Genomic DNA, 19,352 nt, shown 5'->3' with positions numbered 1-19,352 from the left:
ATCAAGGACTTTTTAATTCGAAATAAAATTTAAGACTAACTTCCAAATACTCCCAATGTGGATGAGTTCATTCTCCCAGCTTCACCTGTTCTGTCCTAGCTGTCAAGAAGCTGTAAATCCACTGGCAGATGGTATGAGAGACACTGAACTGGAGGAGAGGAATGGTGTGGAACACATTGCTGAAGTCCGCAAAAGGTCCCTGATTATTCGGGGAGTTCCAGGTTGACGTGCGCCCCCATGTTGACTGCATCATCTACCGACCTATTTGCTCAGTAGGTAAACTGCAGGGGTTGCAGCAGGGTTCCTGTGATGCTCTTCAGGTGGTCCATCATGAAGCGTTCAAAGGACTTTGTGACAACAGATGTCATAGTGACAAGCCTGTAGTCATTAAGTTCCAAAATTGCAGGTTTGGACTGGAATAATGGCGGAGCATTTCAAGCTAGAGGGGACTTCACACAGTTGCAATGATTTATCGGCTATATAATGGTGCCTTTTTTGCAGTGCATATTTCTTTGAGCATCATTATATGCTCTGTCTTTATATTGCTTGAGCATTTATATTTATATATTGTATATATATATATATATGTGTGATAGTGTCCAAAGCCAATACAACTATTCGGAAGAAAGTAAGCAAGAAGAAGAAAGTAACCACTGTGTACAAATTGGCATCAGGTGGAAAACCATGGGAAAACAACCCATTTGAAGAGTCTAAGACAGCTATCAGAGCAGATGTGAAGGTTCAATGTAGTTTTTGTGCGGAAAACTGTGAACAAACTTCCCGAGGTTACATTTCAGTTCAGAGACAGGGCTGAAATATTATGGGACAACATTTTACATACTGATGATGCAGGGTTTAACTTTTACCAAAAAGATGGAATCTCTAATGCTTCGACGAAAACGTATTTGCTCATGATGCCAAACAAACAAAGCTCATTTGCGAAACAGATTATCATGGCTTGCTTGGATTCTTCTCAGACGGCCTTATTAATCTTCATTGATCAAACAAATAATGGAAACCTAAGCAACTCATAAAGCAACAGATATATAGTTTCCAATTAAAAAAAAAAAAAAAACTGCAACACAAACGAATAGGATGATTGGCTATCATGCAGAAAAGTCATGACCAAATATTTCAACAAGGAAAGAAGTTGAAGCTTGGTACAAGAAGGCACGCTCAGTTTGATCATCATCGTCAAAATTCATCTTTTCTTCTCTAACTCCATTTTTTTACTCCACAGCAAAAATAAAGCTTGGCCTGACTGTTCCAATCCTTTTGTTGTAGAGTGTATGGTACTCCTTGAAAGAACATTGTGTTTCTTTCCTCTGGGCATTAACTGACTGAACGGTTTAAGTGCTTTAAACGAGCATTGGATAAATAAAGCAAAAGATAAAGACAAAATCAATGTTTGCCTCTCCCCAGACAAATGGATGGTTTCAGTAGGGTGTAGCTTTAAGAAGGTAATCTGAGAAACAACAATACAGTGGGCTGACTAGGGATGCATTTATCTTGACTTTACTTGTGCTGTTGTTAAGTAGGATCTTTCGTGTTTGAAAGCTTACACTGTAAGCTCTGACGCTATAATGGTGCTGATATACACACGCACACAGACACACACACATACACACACGTATGGTTTCTGTGTGTCCGTATCTTTTTCAGTTCAGATTGTACTCATTAAAATTTGCTGGCAGACTGCTTGGCGATTTAAGTGATTGAATTCTTCTCTCGCCAAGCATGATCAGTGGGGAGCATTTTGATTGACAGTGTAAAATGAATTTAAACGCGTATATGAAATTAGCGATGAAGGACACGAGTGTTTACTCTATGTGTCAATTCATTCATTTGATTGATGAACTGAAAGCAAGATATGAAGGATGGAGTCTATAATGTAGGTACAATGATGTTTAAAAAAAAGTTGTTTATATCTGTCAATATGGTAATTACCAAGCTCCGTTCAGATCAGTGTAGAACACCAAGGTCAAAGACAGCCTTCGGCCACCATTCGGAATATTCAAGAACAATAATCCATTATGTACGTATAGTCCCTGATAAAGCAAAAAAAAAAAAAAAAAAACGCTGCAAAACCGGTGTTAACTGATTAATTGTTCATGAGCTCAGGTCATGTACTTTGTTGAATTTCTCTGCCTTTCTTTTCTATGGTAACCACAATTTGGTAATTAATACAATTTAAAAAAAGAATAATGAAAGCTCACATATTTGACTGGAATATACATTCCGGGTGTACCTAATAACAAGTCCAGTTAAGGTGTGTTACTCTGCTTCTTGCTTCCAAAGGTGCTGCTAACCAAACAAAAATAGTAAAAGCTAAGAGAACATCCCTTGCCAAAAACACTCTGAGCAGTACCAGTGAGACATTTGCTCAATGGATTGTTGAGAGCATGCAAACCCTGAGAATTCACCGTGGTGATTAAAACTTAAGTGTCACTTTTGGTTTAGACCTCGTGGCTCTCTGAACTTTACGGTTATCAGGAATCAAAAGCGCAGGTTATTCTTGATTCTTCTTCTGCTGTAGCTCTTTGTGACTGTTTAATTTTAAATAGGTTTTATTCTAATTTGTTCATGTTTTAAATGTAATCCTTAACCTGAAAATTATACCACTTGGTTTTGATTTGTATTATTTTTGGGATTGATCAAAGCAGTTACCAATGTGCAACACCATATTTATTGAACATTTTTTCTTTGTTTTTTTGGGGGAGGGGGTAGGTAACCAGGCATCTTTTTTTCCCAGTTTAAAATATTCGTACACAATTGCATGTCCTGCGGTAGCTCATTTATTTCATAAATGCGACACTGATAATTTAAAAAAAAAAAAATCCTAATCCCTGCATGATCTGCAAGTTTGCCACGTTTGATCACTAATTACGGGATAAACACTAGGCTAAAATACACAATCTAAAATATGCATTTGTAAACAGCGTACATTGCTGATGAAGGTAGCAGGATTATCACATTTTACTCATGCAGCAGTCTCTTTGTTTGTAGATAAGACTAATTATATTTTAGTCCTAATCTGGAAGTCTTGTACTCATGACTACAAAATTGCAGGGTGCGGGCGATCCCTTATCTTCATGTAACTTCGACAAATACTTTGGACTTTTTCTTGAAGCTATAATCATATTTTTACCCCACAAATGTTTGATTTAGAGTTACCATCATATCTTACAGTATATAAGAATAATTATTCATTCGTTTTCTTCTTCAAATATAACATGATTCTGGTCAGTAAAGATTTGCATTTAAACATTATGCAGATTTTTCAATATGAGAATCTGCAGCAGAAAACCCTGATCTTAACATAGTTTACACACACACGCACACACACACATGCACGAACACGCACGCACACACACACACACACACACACACACACACACACACACACACACACACTCACCACTGACTTTAAAGCAATGAGAATTTCACATTCATGCTGGAAAAGTACTGAATTATTTATCTTTAAAATGTATAGACGTACGTACTCCACACACACGTATATGTAAAGCACAGATCTAAATCGTCCACGAGTAAATATACTTTTTTGTGTCTTATTTAATGGTATAAAATCTGCTTGTACATTTTTCTTATACTTACAATACCATTTTTTCTATATAGTGCATTATTTAAAGAAAATACCAAGTCAAAATGAATAATCCCTTTTTCAATTTTTGCATCTAGCTAGATTCTTACTTATGGTGTTTTTTGTCTGTCTCTACAGTTTGAAGCCTATGTATACGAAGGCTCGACTGGTGTGGCTGTCAACCTGACAATAGATGATAGAGATGACCCAGCGACTGCCGCATGGAGAGCTGTCTACTCGATAATAAACGGAGATCCCACACGGAGATTCGAGATCCAGACCAACCCAGACAATAATGAGGGAATGCTTTCAGTTGTCAAGGTATATCAATGCGATATTTGTCTCTTACCATCTCAATGTCCATGCTTTAACAATTTCTTTCCTTAAAGCCTCTAGATTACGAAGGTGCAGCATTCCACAAGATCTTCATTAAAGTGGAAAATGAGGACCCTCTGGTTTCTGATGCTGGTTATGGCCCCAGCTCCACAGCAACTGTCCAAGTCAAAGTTTTAGACATTAATGAAGGACCCGTCTTTTTCCCTGACCCACTCGTTGTCACCAGGATGGAAAACATTCCAGTGGAAAGCTTTGTAGCCTCTCTCAATGCCACAGACCCGGATACATTACAGCTACAGAGTGTCAGGTAAGCTATTCCAGTGATAGTTCTGATACTAAAGAGCAAAGCCATCACTCTTTTTCATCATTGTATATATACAAAAGGTTGCAAAGTAATTTATTATGCTGACTACTTAAGCATAGTGGTTATTGATTTTTAAACCAATAATACTGCGGTATTTGAATGCAAATCAATGATTCCCATTAGACGGCTTGACCATCCTTTGACTTTTTTTTTTCTTCACGTGTTCTCTTTTTAGCTGCACTTAATTTTACACTGGTACAGACAAAAAAAGTTCTCTCAAGTCTACTAGTGAAGCAGCACAATGCAAAGTACTCTTGAGTGGTTTCATTGGCTTTCTGGCCTAATGTCTGCTTAATGTGATCATCTTTTTCCACCTTGTAGTTACATTACATTTACAAATAGACTTAACTAAACACAGGGGGATGATAATGACCTGAGGAAATAAAACCACTCAATTGTGACTTTACTGCTCTAATAATTGAGGTGAGCGCTGTAAAATGTAGACATTGTCAGGATCAAGTCCCACTTAATGTGGAGGAAGAAAGTTGTTGATAGAACAGTATACATTTTTAGTTGCCACAGAGCAGTTTGTTTTATTTTGATTTCAAATTGTGCCCCTTAATAACAGCTTTTCCAGTATAGTTTTTTCCACCTGTGCATGGAGATGGGGTGGAAAGAATATTCAATAATCTCGTACTGTACAGAGTTTTCTACTTTTTTTTCCAACAATAAATATTCACAATAGTTTTCATTCAGTGCTCATGGAGTTTTGTGACTCAGCTACAAATGACTACCAACTGGGCAGCACTAAAATGGTGTCGCTCTTTAACATATGGCTGAACAAAACAATGCAGAGCAAGCAGATACGATTGTCACAAAATTATCGGAAAAGATGCTGTCTCCCGCATAGCATTAGGTCAGCACAAATACTACATCTAGGTGCCTCTGCCTCTGTTGCGCAGACTGCCTGATTTTTGTGACATCAGGGTAAATAGATTAATTTACATTGCAGTAGAAATTTGGAAAGTCCTTATTTTGATCTGAGAATATTCAGTTCCACTTGCCTTTTTTTTTATGCCACTTAGATCGAGCTTAACTGTTATTCAAAATGTGAAAACAACTTGAATTGTGTCACCTCTGCCATGTAGCGGAAATTCACGCGTAGCCGGATCCTTGTTTAACAAGGTTGCAGGTTTGTTGGATGAGGATCAGCAGTGTTATCCCTTGGATTGTAATGACAAGGGCAAGTCAAACGCTAAACTTCCTGCTCCTGATTTACATCCAAAAGTTGTAACTGCTGCTAGACACTGAGCAAATGTCAGTGGCATGGTGTGATTGAACACCAGCAAGGCAAAACATCATTTCCATATGAATCAGTCAGGCTTCTGGAGGAGTTTATGCACACTGGCATCTTCATATTTGAACTACTTTGCTCCCTCATCTATTGAACACACTTCTTCATTTCACTTCTGAGCAACTTTCTCCTTTTTTTTTAAAAAAGGAAATCACTCCACTCATTGACATTTTGCTTGTACCAGAGATTTTGGCATGCCAGAGCTGTGACCTGTGACAGTTTGAAGACACTGAAAAAGACACACATGAGAATGGTTGCAAGATGGGAGTGCGTGTGCAGAATCAAACAACAAAACAGTGGAGTCAGTTTGCTTTTAACTCTGCTGCTGTGTCTGCCTCTGCATAAATGTGCAGGTGCGTGTATGTGCGCGGTGAGGTGTGTGCGTTTGCGTGTATGCACGCGTGTGCGTGCGCCTGTGTTGTTTGTGCGTTTGTGCCCTGGGATCTGCAGGTTAAATGCATTTGACACGGAACCCAATCCGTCTGAGCCATGGATCTCAGTCGATGTCATTCATAGGCAAAGCACGCACATCTGGGATTTTCGCGCGTATACATTCCATATATACGTACATAGAGTATCTTATTGAAATTAACCAACACTTGGCTTGTTTACTCTGAAAGATGATCCTTTAAAAATGTCAGTTTGATTATTGTCATTATTATTATTATTATTACCATCTTAATTATCGATTTTTAAAATCACATCCTTTGGAACGGCTCAACTGTATAAGTGTGTCTCACACGGACATAAACGCGTTGGGGTGAAAGCTGGTCTCCAAGTACATATCACTGCCATATTTTACATCAACTGTCTTCGATGATCTGCTCCATATGAATGTGCCTGGTCTGTTTAGATCACCTGCATTGACTCCAGCAAGTCACTTTCTGATTCCACCTTATAAAGGACTGCTGCGCCTCACACACCGATTTGAAAATGAATGTGTAGCCGCTTTGATGGGCTGTGAAGTCGGCTGTGTTCATGCCCGCAATTTCGCCATGCCCATTTCTACCTGCTCTCAACTGCGAAAATACAAAATGTAGTCTAGTCTGCCCATTCCAAAATTGATGTCATGGCATAAAGATAATTTTTTCAATTCCTCCTATAATTTTCTCAGTTCCTCCTAGTTACTCTTTTTGAGTGCAATAGTTTTTTTTTTTGTCACTTTACAGTGTGTGTGTGTGTGTGTGTGTGTGTGTGTGTGTGTGTGTGTGTGTGTGTGTGTGTGTGTGTGTGTGTGTGTGTGTGTGTGTGTGTGTGTGTGTGTGTGTGTGTGTGAGTGCGTGCGTGTGTGTGTGTCTGATTGGGAAAGTTCAAGAAATTAAATAGAATTTATCGTATTTTTTAATTATGAATCATATATAACACGGCTTTAATCATAGTTTCCGCCATTACAGACAATTGCATAATCTGACAATAATGAATATTCTTTCATGTGTAATTACATGTTCCTTTCACAGAAAATTATTTGATGATGAAAATGATGATTTCAGTTCCTGAACACGTTCACTAATGATGTGAGTTTTGAAAAATGTTTTGTGTTGCTATTTTTATTTTGTCTGTCACTGTACAGACACTAATTCCCCAAGTATCATCTCCCTCTAATAGTAATTAATCCCACCAGGAATGCGCAGGGGTGTGCTGGACTAAGTTGTCGTATTTTTGCAGACCTTTGCAAGCCGTGGCACTGTGGCACATTTTAAAGAGCGTGTTTTGTGTCGCGCACGTGAACACAGCCAACATGTTTCGCCACCAAACGGAGTGCCTCTTCTTATTCCGCTAAAACGTCGCCTGTGAGAGCTGTGCAAATAATAGTACTTGGCATGGAGGAAAAGACACTGATTTGCTTAAATCCTGCAGAAGGTCAAGGTGTGTAAAGTACTTGGGTGGATGATACTGTATAACGTAAGCAGTTTAAGAGCACCTTCATATATGTTCATGAAGGCCATTATCATAACAATGGCAGCGAGGTGACTTCCATGTTGCTAAAGAGAAATAAAACGGCACAGTTATAAATGAAAAATATGTCTTTGTTGTTTACTGCACCATTTCCTATAAAGTTTTCAAATTTCGCTTAAATTTGTAAGTACTATATAATGCTTAATACATACCGTATTTTCCGGACTATAAGTCGCTCCGGAGTACAAGTCGCACCAGCCATAAAATAGATAATAAAGAAGGAAAAGACATATATAAGTCGTACCGGATTATAAGTCTTTTTTTGGGGGAAATTTATTTGATAAAATCCAACACCAAGAACAGACATATCATCTTGAGAGGCAATTTAAGATAAAAATAGAATAGAGGCAACAACAGGCTGAATGATTTACGGTATGCTAATGTTATATGACATAAACAACAAACTGAGAACGTGCCTGGAAGAGTTATTCAGATAACTATAGCATAAATAATATGCTAACAAGTTTACCAAATCATCCGTGTCACCCCAAATCACTAAATCCAATGAAATCTTCATCCTCTGTGTCACTTTTAAACAACTCCGCTAACTCCGGAGGTAGAAGATGAGGCGCTTCCTCTTCTACGTCACCTACGTCAGACTCATCGTCAGTTGCAGTTCCATTTCCAATTATTCCAGCCTTTCTGAATCCTGACACACGTGCCTAGACCGCCCTCTTGCGGTTTACTGTGATAATAACATGTGAAATGATATTATAATGCGTTAATAATTTCATACATCAGTCGCTCATGAGTATAAGTCGCACCCCAGGCCAAACTATGAAAAAAACTGCAATTTATCGTCCGGAAAATACAGTAATATTATTTAATCTAGTAATACATAATTGACCTCATTTTAACTTTTTTTTCTGCTCTGAAGCATTTGTCCCGGTGACCCAATTGTGGCTTCTTTTTGGTGTTCTCTATCCCTAGTTGTTTATGTTGTTTTCCTAACCATCCTTTGAAAAATGAGAACTTCTCAAGAATGTAGGTCATACATTATTTAGCAGCTCCCCTTCCATTTTCGGTTTTCACTGTGGCCATATGCAAATTAAAAGACACGGGATTTAAAAGAATAGTGGAACCTTAGATGTAAGGCTTGAAGACTCTCAGCTAGTTTCAAAGAGCCGCGGGTGATGTAAGAGAATAGGACAGGCACTGATTCACTGCGCTGCAAGGACAAGGCTTGTTGTGTGATACATCAACATTATGAATTACTGGCCAAAGGCTGACCTAGAATGGTCAGACAGTATCTACCTGTTCTGTCTCAACTGTCTTAATTTGTTACAAAGTTAATGACAAAGATGTTGTAGTGACAAAGTTAATGACAAAGATGTTGTAGTGGGCTAACTGAATGGGATGGGATGCAGGGTCCTATGTTTAACGTTTTCAGTTGGTGGCCCAATACAAATTGTGGTGGCCGCTGGCGTTGGGCCTATTCTTCTCATGTCATAGTTGTTTGTATATTTACCTCTGTGTCCAGACTAGATAATAATGAATTTTAAAATCCAAACAAATAAAATGAAACAAAAATAATCTAATTTCCATAAATTGTCCCAACCAAGAGAGAGAGAGAGAGTGAAGCAGTTGATAGTTTAGGGTCACACCAAAACTGGCTCCACAGTATTAACAACAATGTCTTAGCTCATATATGTATGCTGTTGCATTGAGCCAGCTTCCCACCCTCATCTTCTACGGTACATAAATGCAACTCAAATAGAAGTTAATCACATCAGTAAGTTTTCAATATTTATTTTATTTTATTGATTCCAGTCCAGTCAGTAAATATCCCGATCACTAGTGGGGGACTGTAAGGTGTGAATAATTCCTTTTATTTGGCAATTTTTTTAAAATGACTAATTGTATGCATAGGATGAATTATAACTATAATTATGTTATGATGGAAACTTGATGCTCTGTATTTTTAGAAAGCATTTTGAATAAATGAATGTTGCCAGATGCTCTCAAAGAACGTAATTTGTAAATGTCAGCCATCCATCTTGATCACTCAAATGTATCACTTTCTTCACTGGGATAAACACCACTGAATGCAGAGCAATCAATTAAAATCACACTGCTCTGTATTCAAAACAACATGCTCCTTGCATACAAATCGGGAACCCACTGAATTTGGTGCTGTGAGAAACATCTAAATGGCAACAATGAGTTGGATGTCAACTTTTTGAGTGCAGCACTAAACCAAAGCTGGGTAAGGCTCAGAAGGTAGCACTTTAGAAGCAGCTTTCAAATTACAGGCTGGGGGGAAAAAAGTAGAAGAAAAGAATTTTTTTAACAACCTCAATTCAAGTGTGATGCCCCCTTGTCTTCCCTTCCTTCTTGATCCGGCTCATCATCGCACTCCCTGCTTCTTCTCCATCACTTTTCTCTTCCTCACGCTTTGCCTGCTGTGAATTTAGATGAAGTGCTCAGTGGCTGTGGCCAAAAATAAGTCAGCCCAACCCTTATAACTTTTGCTTACACACACTCTGCAGCTCTCAAATAGAAACAGTTTATTAGCATCGGCCATGGGCCATCTCCCTCTCTTTCTCTCTCTCTCTCGCTCTCTCTCTCTATCTCTCTTTCTCTCTCTAAATACAGAAATCTAAAATCTGTCTCTTATGATATACATACTACTGTGACTGTTAACGTCCGTACGACTGTAATCCAAAGTTTTCACCTGTGTACCTAAGGTATGCCATCCTACGAGATCCAGCAGGCTGGCTGACTGTGAACCACCTGCGAGGAACTGTCAACACATTGGCCTCTCTGGACCGTGAATCTCCTTATGTTCATGACAATAAATACACCGCTGTGTTCATCGCCATCGACAACGGTAAGACAAAACTTCAATGACAGGAGTCTGGATAATGTCATATTTAATCACATGAGCACAGCTGGAGGTCTGCGGTGACAGCTTGCCTTTGTAATCACCTTAAAATTCATGTATTAAATCAAATGTTTTGGGGGAGATATGTCTATCTTTACAATGCTAACTTTTTAACAACTCACAGTAATGTTTGATAATTACTGAACAAATTAATTATTTAGAAAACCTGTGAGACTGACTAATCGCTGTCATCGTTCATGGAATAATCGTGTCCAATCAAAAGGCTTGGTGTAAACTAACTACTGTGTACATACTGTTGGAACAATGGGAAGGCATTATTTGGCTCTGCCTCTGTGGCAGCATTTGTTCAAAAGTTGGCAGTGCCAGTGTAACTGTTGAAAATCTCACCAAGGCATAAGTTAAGGCAGCCTTGAAAGTCCAACACCACCTTTGTCGTTTTAAATCTTGGTCCATGTGTAGCCTGAACTCTCATTTGTTGAGTGAAATGAAGCAAGGTGAGAAGATAGACGTATGCCTCTTGAAGAAGAGGCATACGTAGAAAGAAATTGGAAGCCGCATTGTTGGTTAATCTGTTTCCATTATAAACATTTGAAGAAGAACCTATACTGGTCTTCACGCACGAAAATCGAATCGCAAGTCAAATATCAGCACTTGATACAGTCCAATGTATAACCCACATCACATCTCTATGGTGGGGTATTGGGTTGGCGCTGTTGCTTGATGTCCGCTATTTCGTTGGCTTAAGCCTGGGTTGATTGCTCATGCCCAGAGAGTGAGGCACAGGGTTGACGTGATAAATGTTCACATCACATCAATAAACCGAGTCTGTGCAGTCGGTGTGCCAATAGATAATTGTTTGTGTGCTTTTGTGACTTTAGCAGTCCTACATTTTGCGTAGTACAATAACATTTTCTGAATATTTGGCAGGCAACCCAATGATAATTGGTGTCAGTTAAATTAGTTGTTTTGAAATCGACGACCGCTTACAGGACCTCTAAGGCACTTTAAGCAAGAACAGAAATTCATAAAAGAAAGTTTCATTAAGTGCATAGTTACATATTACCATAATTATTTCCTTAAATTGTAGCTTGTGAGAGGCTGCTTGCTGAGGAGTTGTGTGCCGTCATTAAAATCAGTTCACCGGAACTGGACCTATATAACACAAGGAAGTGAACCCAAGAGAAAACAGTCGTTAATTACTTGCACTAATGCTACCACTGTGACTAAGGTAACAATCTGGAGAAGTGGTTGAAAAACAGTAGTACGGGAGATAACCACATGAATGCAAGCAGGTGATGTGGATGACAATAAGTCTTCCACATTAGTACATTGGCGTGGCAAGATGACTTTGTTAATTTTTAAATGATCTTCTGAGGCAAGTCAGGGTACCTTGAAGACAGAGTTGTCCCTTTTTGAAACCTTACCATCGTAAAATGCACCAGTGGTCAAAATATAGAAAAATCAACCCCTCACACAAAATTGCACACCACTGAGAATGGGTTTAAAGATCGCTTTAGGAGCAACTTTAGCACCCTAAAGTGGAATTCATCCTTTTTCTCTGTTATCCCTGCCATTGCTTAGACCAAACAAAGTGGCTTTGGGGAAAAGTAAAAGGCCTGATGCTACTAAATATTCCTTATTGGTCCTTTGACCAGCTGCTGAAGACTCTGAGTGGATACACGCAACAAATAATGGAGAAAATATGCTTCCAAGGGAGATGAAGAAATCAGACATACAGTACAAAAATAAAAAGTGATGTGGGGTGGAAACAGGAGAGGATCAGAGGATTTAAGGAAGTCGTGAGGTAATAACACTGTTGATGTCAAGGTCAGAGGTCATCTCAACTGGAAACAGCCTCACAATGAGTGTGAAGTCTGTAGGTTTCACTCTATTGCCAGAGTTTACACCTATGTGCACAGTAGGAGTGGCTGAGAGGCTGTGGCTTTTGTCCATCCTTGAAGTGTGAAATTATCTTTTTGCCCATGTTGCACATGAGCTTGTGAGCACATGCGCTCATGCATCACAACACTGTTCACACCTGCACAGCAGGAGAGAGAGAGAGGGGAGAGATTGGGAATGTGTTTATTATTGCGGTTGTGATTTACATTGGTTTGCAGTTGCTATGTCTTATACTTTTTTTTTTTATTATTTCATTCAACTTCATGAACAAAAATCTGTTATTGAAATGTAGCACAGTTTTACAAACTCCTTCCACAATATGTCCTTAATGGTCTCTCTTTTAAAGTTGATAGATATGTATTGGATGTGTTTTGGATGAATGGACTCATGCTCATTTTCCACCCACCATAGGTACTTTACATACACTCTCTGTAATGTAATGAGTTTCTGTTTTTGAGTTAATGGATTAAAAATCGGTAGTCTACTTTGCACCGAGAAGACCCACAGCGCTTGTAAGAGTGCTTGCAGTGAGCTTGATGGGCTGTTTATATAAACTATGAGCAGAAGTTGCTGGTTTTAAATCTCTAGCTTATTCTCTACCACTTTCTGCTTCCCTCTTGGAATAACAGCTGTGCCTGCTTTGTACCCCCCTCTGTCTTCACTTGGGTCTTTTGTATTCAAGGTCGGTGTGTTTGTGCATAAGACGATTACAATTTACTGACTCTATTCTGTGTTCATCTCGCTTTTCAATGACTTGGCCATAGTGTGCGCAGTAGTTCTACCATCCACCATTTTTTCCCCCTCTGTTTAGTTTCTGCTTCTGGATTAAATGTGGAACCACCTCTCAGTGTGTGCCATTTGTCACTGGAAGGCAGAAAATATATTATGCAAGCTACAATGTAGCAATTGACAATGTGTTTCCACGCATATGCACACACAATTATTGGTGTCTGGTTAGACTGCCATCAAACCTGCCATTATCCTGTGAAAAGTCCTCGCATGAAAGACTCAAGCAGTGTTTGCTTTGCACATGTGGGTGCAGGTAATCCTGTTCTTTTTGACATATTAAAATTGTTGTTTTACTCAAGCTTTTTTACTCTGCTCTTCACTCTTGTTAATTGGGAATTAAAAGTCTTTTGAACTTGATGTACTTGATTGGTTGCAGGATGGATGAACTAAACAAGACTAACTAATTTTGGCTGTCACCAGCCACATTAACTAATGTAGTGAATGCTAGAGCTGCAAAACTATGGAAAAAAAATTATGAAAATTAATAATAAAATATCATACTACACCATTTAAAAGGTAGATGATAGATGCACTTAGTACATGCTTAATTAAAGTGATTGAATCTTGAATCGTTGTTGCGAACTGGATTCATTTTGGGCAACGGCTGTTGACGTAAAATGTCACTTTCTCTCGTTCACTATTTGCTGGCTGAACACCTGGCCAAAAGGATTTTTAAATTCATGGGGTTTACAGCCATGACCGTTCGGGGTACATGCTTGTCCCTCATTTTGATGTAGCTTGCTTGTGTTCCTTATTAGTGTAACATTGTCCTGAGTGTTGTTAGTCACCTAAATGTTGAACAGAGGGTGTGATTTACCGAAGTCAAATTCCTTGTTTGGCACGCTCAAACATGGCGAATAAAAAACTCTTGAATCTCTTGAATTTTTATGTAGTTGTATGAATACATTTGCATTCCAGAAATTGTAGTCACTCATCTACATTTTTATACTGCTTCTATTCCTTGGTGACTCAATATTATTATTGTCACAATTCAGTCGATGCTATCATTTCTCACCTGTAATAAGCAGAATTTCTTCAAGTCAAGTCCATTTTATTTATATAACCCTCAAGCAAGTCTCAAAGGGCTTCACATGTACAAAAATTGACAATTATTCTCAAACGCTTGATCCTAAACTCTAACCCTTCCAGGATGACCAGGCTGCAATGGATGCAGAGGGGGCACATAGAACACATAATATAAAACGATCCAAGGAAAAAGTAAATGTCCAAAACGAAAACACAAACTCCAGCCGAATCGGCCGCCACAGGTTAATTAAAGGCCACGTGATAAAAATGTGTCTTTAATCGTGTCTTAAATGATTCTACTATTTACGTATTATGTCCCCAAGCGGAATCATATAAATACTAAATAGTATTGGTCAGAGTACCGATCCCTGCGGGACACCACATGTAACGTTGTTGAGCTCAGAGGTCGTGATGCCATGGACCACTCGTTGGGTCCTGTCAGATAGATAAGAATTAAACCAGCAAAGTGCTGACCCTGAAATACCAACGCAGGTTTTAAGGCGCTCTAATAAAATATTGAAGCCTACAGGTTCGAAGGCAGCACGAAGATCGAGTAATAATAATACTGATGAGGTGTTTGAATCCATAGCTATGAGGAGATCATTAGTCACTTTAGCAAGTGCTGTCTCGGTAGAATGATTTGCTCTAAACCCAAACTGAAAAGATAATTATTGGCGACCATGTAACAAACTAAGTTTGTACTTGTCAAACTCAATTGGTGTTGGTTGAAAGGCATGAATTCTCTGAGGGCTTATTTGGATTTATGTGTGTGTCTGTGTCTCAATCATCTTAGCCACTTACACTAAAGTATTGAATTTGCATATAGTCCGCTCACTGGGATTGAACAGCGCAAAGAGGCCTCTGCATTCAATCACCTCACCCTTCAACTTGATATAAAAAAAGTGGTCAGAAGCACAGAGATGTTGAATCCTGATAGTTTTCGTAATATAACCTTCAGTCCTCATATGCATGGAAAATAGTGTGTATGCACTTGTGTGGGCGTTACACCAGTCAAGCTCACATAATAGCTTCATTTTAACCTTTGAGAAAATTCAGAAAAAGATTGACAGTCATGTGGGTGCATGGACAAACCTTAATGTGTTTTTCTACATATGTCCATCGCCGAGTGTGATAGGAAATCTCTCACCGAGCTGCCTCATTGCGGTGCTAAGTGCTGGGAACGTGTGCCACTCCTGATGTCACCCACACCCAGTGGCAGCCTGGCAGGCTAAATGCAGATAAATGGACTAATGTTATCCCTTTAGCCTGCTGTGATCAACCCGCTTCAAACTCCATCAGCAAAATAATAAAGCACAACGACTCAAAGTGTCAGTCTAGGACATTCATATTCCCAAGCCAAAGGAAGTGAATAGAAGCTGAAATTGACAGCTGTACTTTTTGCATTACAATCAGGTGTTTGCACAAACGTTTTTCGATTCACCGGGAACTGCTCGTAATCCATAAAACACACACCCACGCACACACTGACTATTTTATTCACTCAAATAGCTAGTAGCACAACTCTCCCAAGAATCTGATTCAAAGAGACAAAATATTTCTTGTTCAGGGCCAGTTCTAGATACAAATGCTCCCTGTTTTGTCATTAGGTTCACTTTGACTTCATCTCGTACATCTTGCTCTTGCCAATGCCTTCATGGAGACAGACACAGAGGTGAAAAGTTGAACTACCTTTCTGAAATGTGTTCTTGACCAGCCAACCAATTATGACCCTGTGTAGCAGAAGGGTAAGGGTGATGCTATCATAGGGGGCAGAATCAAGGCATCTTGACCCAGGATAATGTCAGTCTAATGGGACACGCTCTGGAAAGTGTAGATGCACTCAGCTCAATGTTGTTTTACCTCCCCTGTCTTGTTGCATTGCCTCATTAACCCCAAATTCACACTGTTCTATTTCGCACCACCTCTTCAAGTTTGGGCTCCCACCTTCTCTCCTTTTCTATTTGCGTCCTTTATTCCTCAATCAATTCTAAACACCCCAAAGAACATTTGTACATAATAAACAGGCTCATGTTATTCTTGTGATTAAAGGGTATTTTTCTGACAGGGAGGAAGAATCTCCTGATACCATCTTTTATGTGAAGAAATCATAATCCTAATAAATTCACATGCTAATACTGGCAATACTGGCAATGCTCTGATTCAGGAAAATATCCATCCATCCATTTTCTGAACTGCCTCACGAGGGTCATGGGCGTGCTGGAGCCTATCCAAGCAGTCTTTGGGCGATGAATTGGTTGCCAGCCAATCGCAGTCAGGAAAATACTGAAAACATCATTTATCAGTATTCCTCAGCATATACTATATGGGCTAGTTCCAAGAAAAAACACTGACAGTGTCGAGGGAGAGACTAGTTTGTGAACAATCTTAAATGATGAAATCAGGCAAAGGCTGTTGATAGAGTTTGTCTGTCTATTTAGCCAGACACGTTCTCATTGCAATGATGATGTCAAATCTGCCTGAAGTTTAATTCCTAATGAATGGTTTGCACATCCTTGGTGTGTCGGCCTGTGCTAAATTGAAGCAAAGATGTGATACTTGTAAACTAATGACTTGGAGACCCACTATTCCAAAGTGTTGGCAAGATATAGTTTGTCTCAGAGACATCGTCAAGGTTAACAATCCATTCTCATCTCTTGTTGTCATCTTGGGTTCTCTTTGTAAAATATGAATGGTCAGCAACCATTTTCCACTAACAGGTGATTGAAAATCACATTGCAGGGTTCAGGTAATGACTACTCACAGCTCAGTTTGCGCACGTCACATGACGAAACTCAGACAACAGGTGAGCAGTGAAGAAACTGCATGAAAAGCAAATGTAAACCATGTGACAGACGTAGTTGTAGCTCATGTGAATGCTTGAAAACCTTCTTGTGAATCACTCACAATGTGCTCACTGTGAGGCTGGAGGGACCTCTGTTTTAATGGTGACACCAAGGCCGCTGGTGGAAAATGACTGACAAGTATGAAATAAATTTGCCAAGTTAGAGGGCACCAGCAGGCAGAATACTAACACCAAAGTAACACTATTAATAAAAACATATCGTGAATCACTCGGCATGATAAACTGCCTCGACTCTTCTGATGAAGCAAAATCACACGACGACTTTTCTGATTTTTCTTCTTTCTTACTCGTGTTAGAGTGCTGTAAATGGGTCAAGTTTGTTTATGAAGCATCACCATGAAAAAAATAACTTATATGATCACGCTAGTGCAAAAAGAGCTTAACTCGTAAGGCCACTTTATTATTTATATTATTTCTTCATAGGCCTTCCTTGCTATCACTTTTTATAATAACCAGCAACTGATAACCTAAACTCTATTCTGAAAGACTGACAGCTATGCACCTGTCTCGAGCACAGCTTCTCTCCCTGAAGTCATCTCTCTTAATGAGAGGCATCTTCTGGAATTGGCAGTGACTGGATTCATTTACAGTTTTGATCAGACAATAAGATTAGCCTGATGTCATGTGATAGGTTTGCTGTAGCCTTGAGGATGCTGAAGAGTAATGATTCATAATTAAGTAGGTTTCTTCCACAAGGTCTGAAATTTACCATGCTAAAACTAAACATCTAGAGCTGTTTTCCCCCCGCATTCTCAGTTAATTGACATTTCAGTTGAAAAAAGACAAAAAGAAAAATATATGTATGCCCCCATTACAATGTTTAGTTGTGTGAGGAAGTAAGGACAATGAAATGATTGACTCAAAAGCAAGTGGAAGTAGTTGGGTTCAATACAGTAGCGTTTAGTTTGATAGAAATGGACTGCTGTGACGCTTCGGTAGAAATTGCAAAGCTGACTGGCTGTCAATGTCAAAGGTAAGTGTGCACATTCCTATTAAATTGCTCCTTGTTTTATTTATTGTATCACCCATGGCTCTGAGACATTTGAAAAGGAGTATGTCAGCTGCCAACCGGGTGCTCGCCGCTTGTGATGGCCAAGTCTGAATGGCTGGGAGCAAGAGGCCACCCAACGAGCAGCTAGCCATTATCCCGGCGCCATTATATACCATTTAAATGAATGAAAGTGGACTGAAGGAGCACATTCGTAGCGTACTAACACACTTAACACACTCATCAATTATTAGAAACTCTTTATCATCTTGAGTGACAAAACATACATGGTTAAATATTAATTCAACTGAGTTGAATAGATGAATAACAGGTTATTTCATCATGCAAGATTTTTTATTTAAAATTGAGTTAAGATGCTTTATTGTTCGATACCGGCTCCGGCTTTCCTGTGTGTAGTTTGCATGTTCTTCCCGTGCCTGTGTGACTTTTCTCCGGGTGCTCCGGTTTCCTCCCACATTCCAAAAACATGCATTGTTGGTCGATTGACAACTCCAAATTGTCCGTAGGTGTGATTGTGAGTTGAGTCTTTGTTTGCCTATGTGTGCCCTACTGACGACCATTTCGGGGTGTCCCCCGCCTACTGCCCGAAGGCTGCTGGGATAGGCTCCAGCATGCCCGCAACCGTCATGAGGAGAAGCGGTTCAGATAAGTCCCAGGTTTCATGCAATATAGGGGTGGGGAAAAAATATATATTTCTGCTCATGAAAAGCATGAACCAGTCCAATGCTGTGCAAAAACGGGTCATTTTGATCACTGCACTGCTGATCTCAAAATGGCGACAACATCAAGGTCACAAAGGCATATTTTGGACTTGTGAGGAGTTAAGTCCTTTTTGGGTACCTTAATATGTCAAAATGTAACGCAAAATATGTGCAGTTTGAACTGACCGTTTTTCAGAACGGTATGAAAACAACGCCCAGTAAAATAATTGCCATGTAAGAGAGCCCATATTGTGAATCTACACTGATGCTTTATTTGAGGGGCGGGGGGAAGAATTTATCAAATGATTGCGTCGCCACCACCATTGAGAATATTTTAAAGAGAAAATCTATAAAAATGGGTCGCAGTGTACCTCCACACAGCAATTCTTTATTTCTTACATCCATAAATGAAATCATGCATCCTGCACTAGTACCTTAATAAAGGAATCACACGGGTGAATAAACTGGTAAAAAGGAGGAAATGTGGACTTAGATAGCCAGTTTACCGTTTAAGGAACTTAAGAGTATCTTTTGTAAATGCAGAGGCACTTGCTCTTTCCTTCTATTTATTTACTAGAGAAACTAATGAAGTTGAAATGACTCATAGAATCGGAGTTTTCACAATTTATCAAGCATCTGGACCCTAATCTTTTAGGGCAGAATAAGGTT

The 19,352-nt window shown here is 39.2% G+C and overlaps 1 protein-coding gene across 1 annotated transcript in view; it reads left to right on the top strand.

Moving 5' to 3' along the window:
• cdh13 (cadherin 13, H-cadherin (heart)) overlaps positions 1 to 19,352 on the top strand; it is a 160,596-nt gene that overhangs the window by 125,674 nt on the left and 15,570 nt on the right. Inside the window, exons 10-12 of the mRNA XM_037254322.1 lie at positions 3,740 to 3,922; positions 3,991 to 4,244; positions 10,239 to 10,381. Of these exons, the coding sequence (XP_037110217.1) occupies positions 3,740 to 3,922; positions 3,991 to 4,244; positions 10,239 to 10,381 (580 nt within the window). The remainder of the gene's footprint in view (positions 1 to 3,739; positions 3,923 to 3,990; positions 4,245 to 10,238; positions 10,382 to 19,352) is intronic.

Source organism: Syngnathus acus, chromosome 6 (assembly GCF_901709675.1).
Source record: "Syngnathus acus chromosome 6, fSynAcu1.2, whole genome shotgun sequence".
Lineage (NCBI taxonomy): Eukaryota > Metazoa > Chordata > Actinopteri > Syngnathiformes > Syngnathidae > Syngnathus > Syngnathus acus.
Note: the sequence above shows the minus strand (reverse complement) of the source record. Positions and strands in the feature narration are given on the sequence as shown.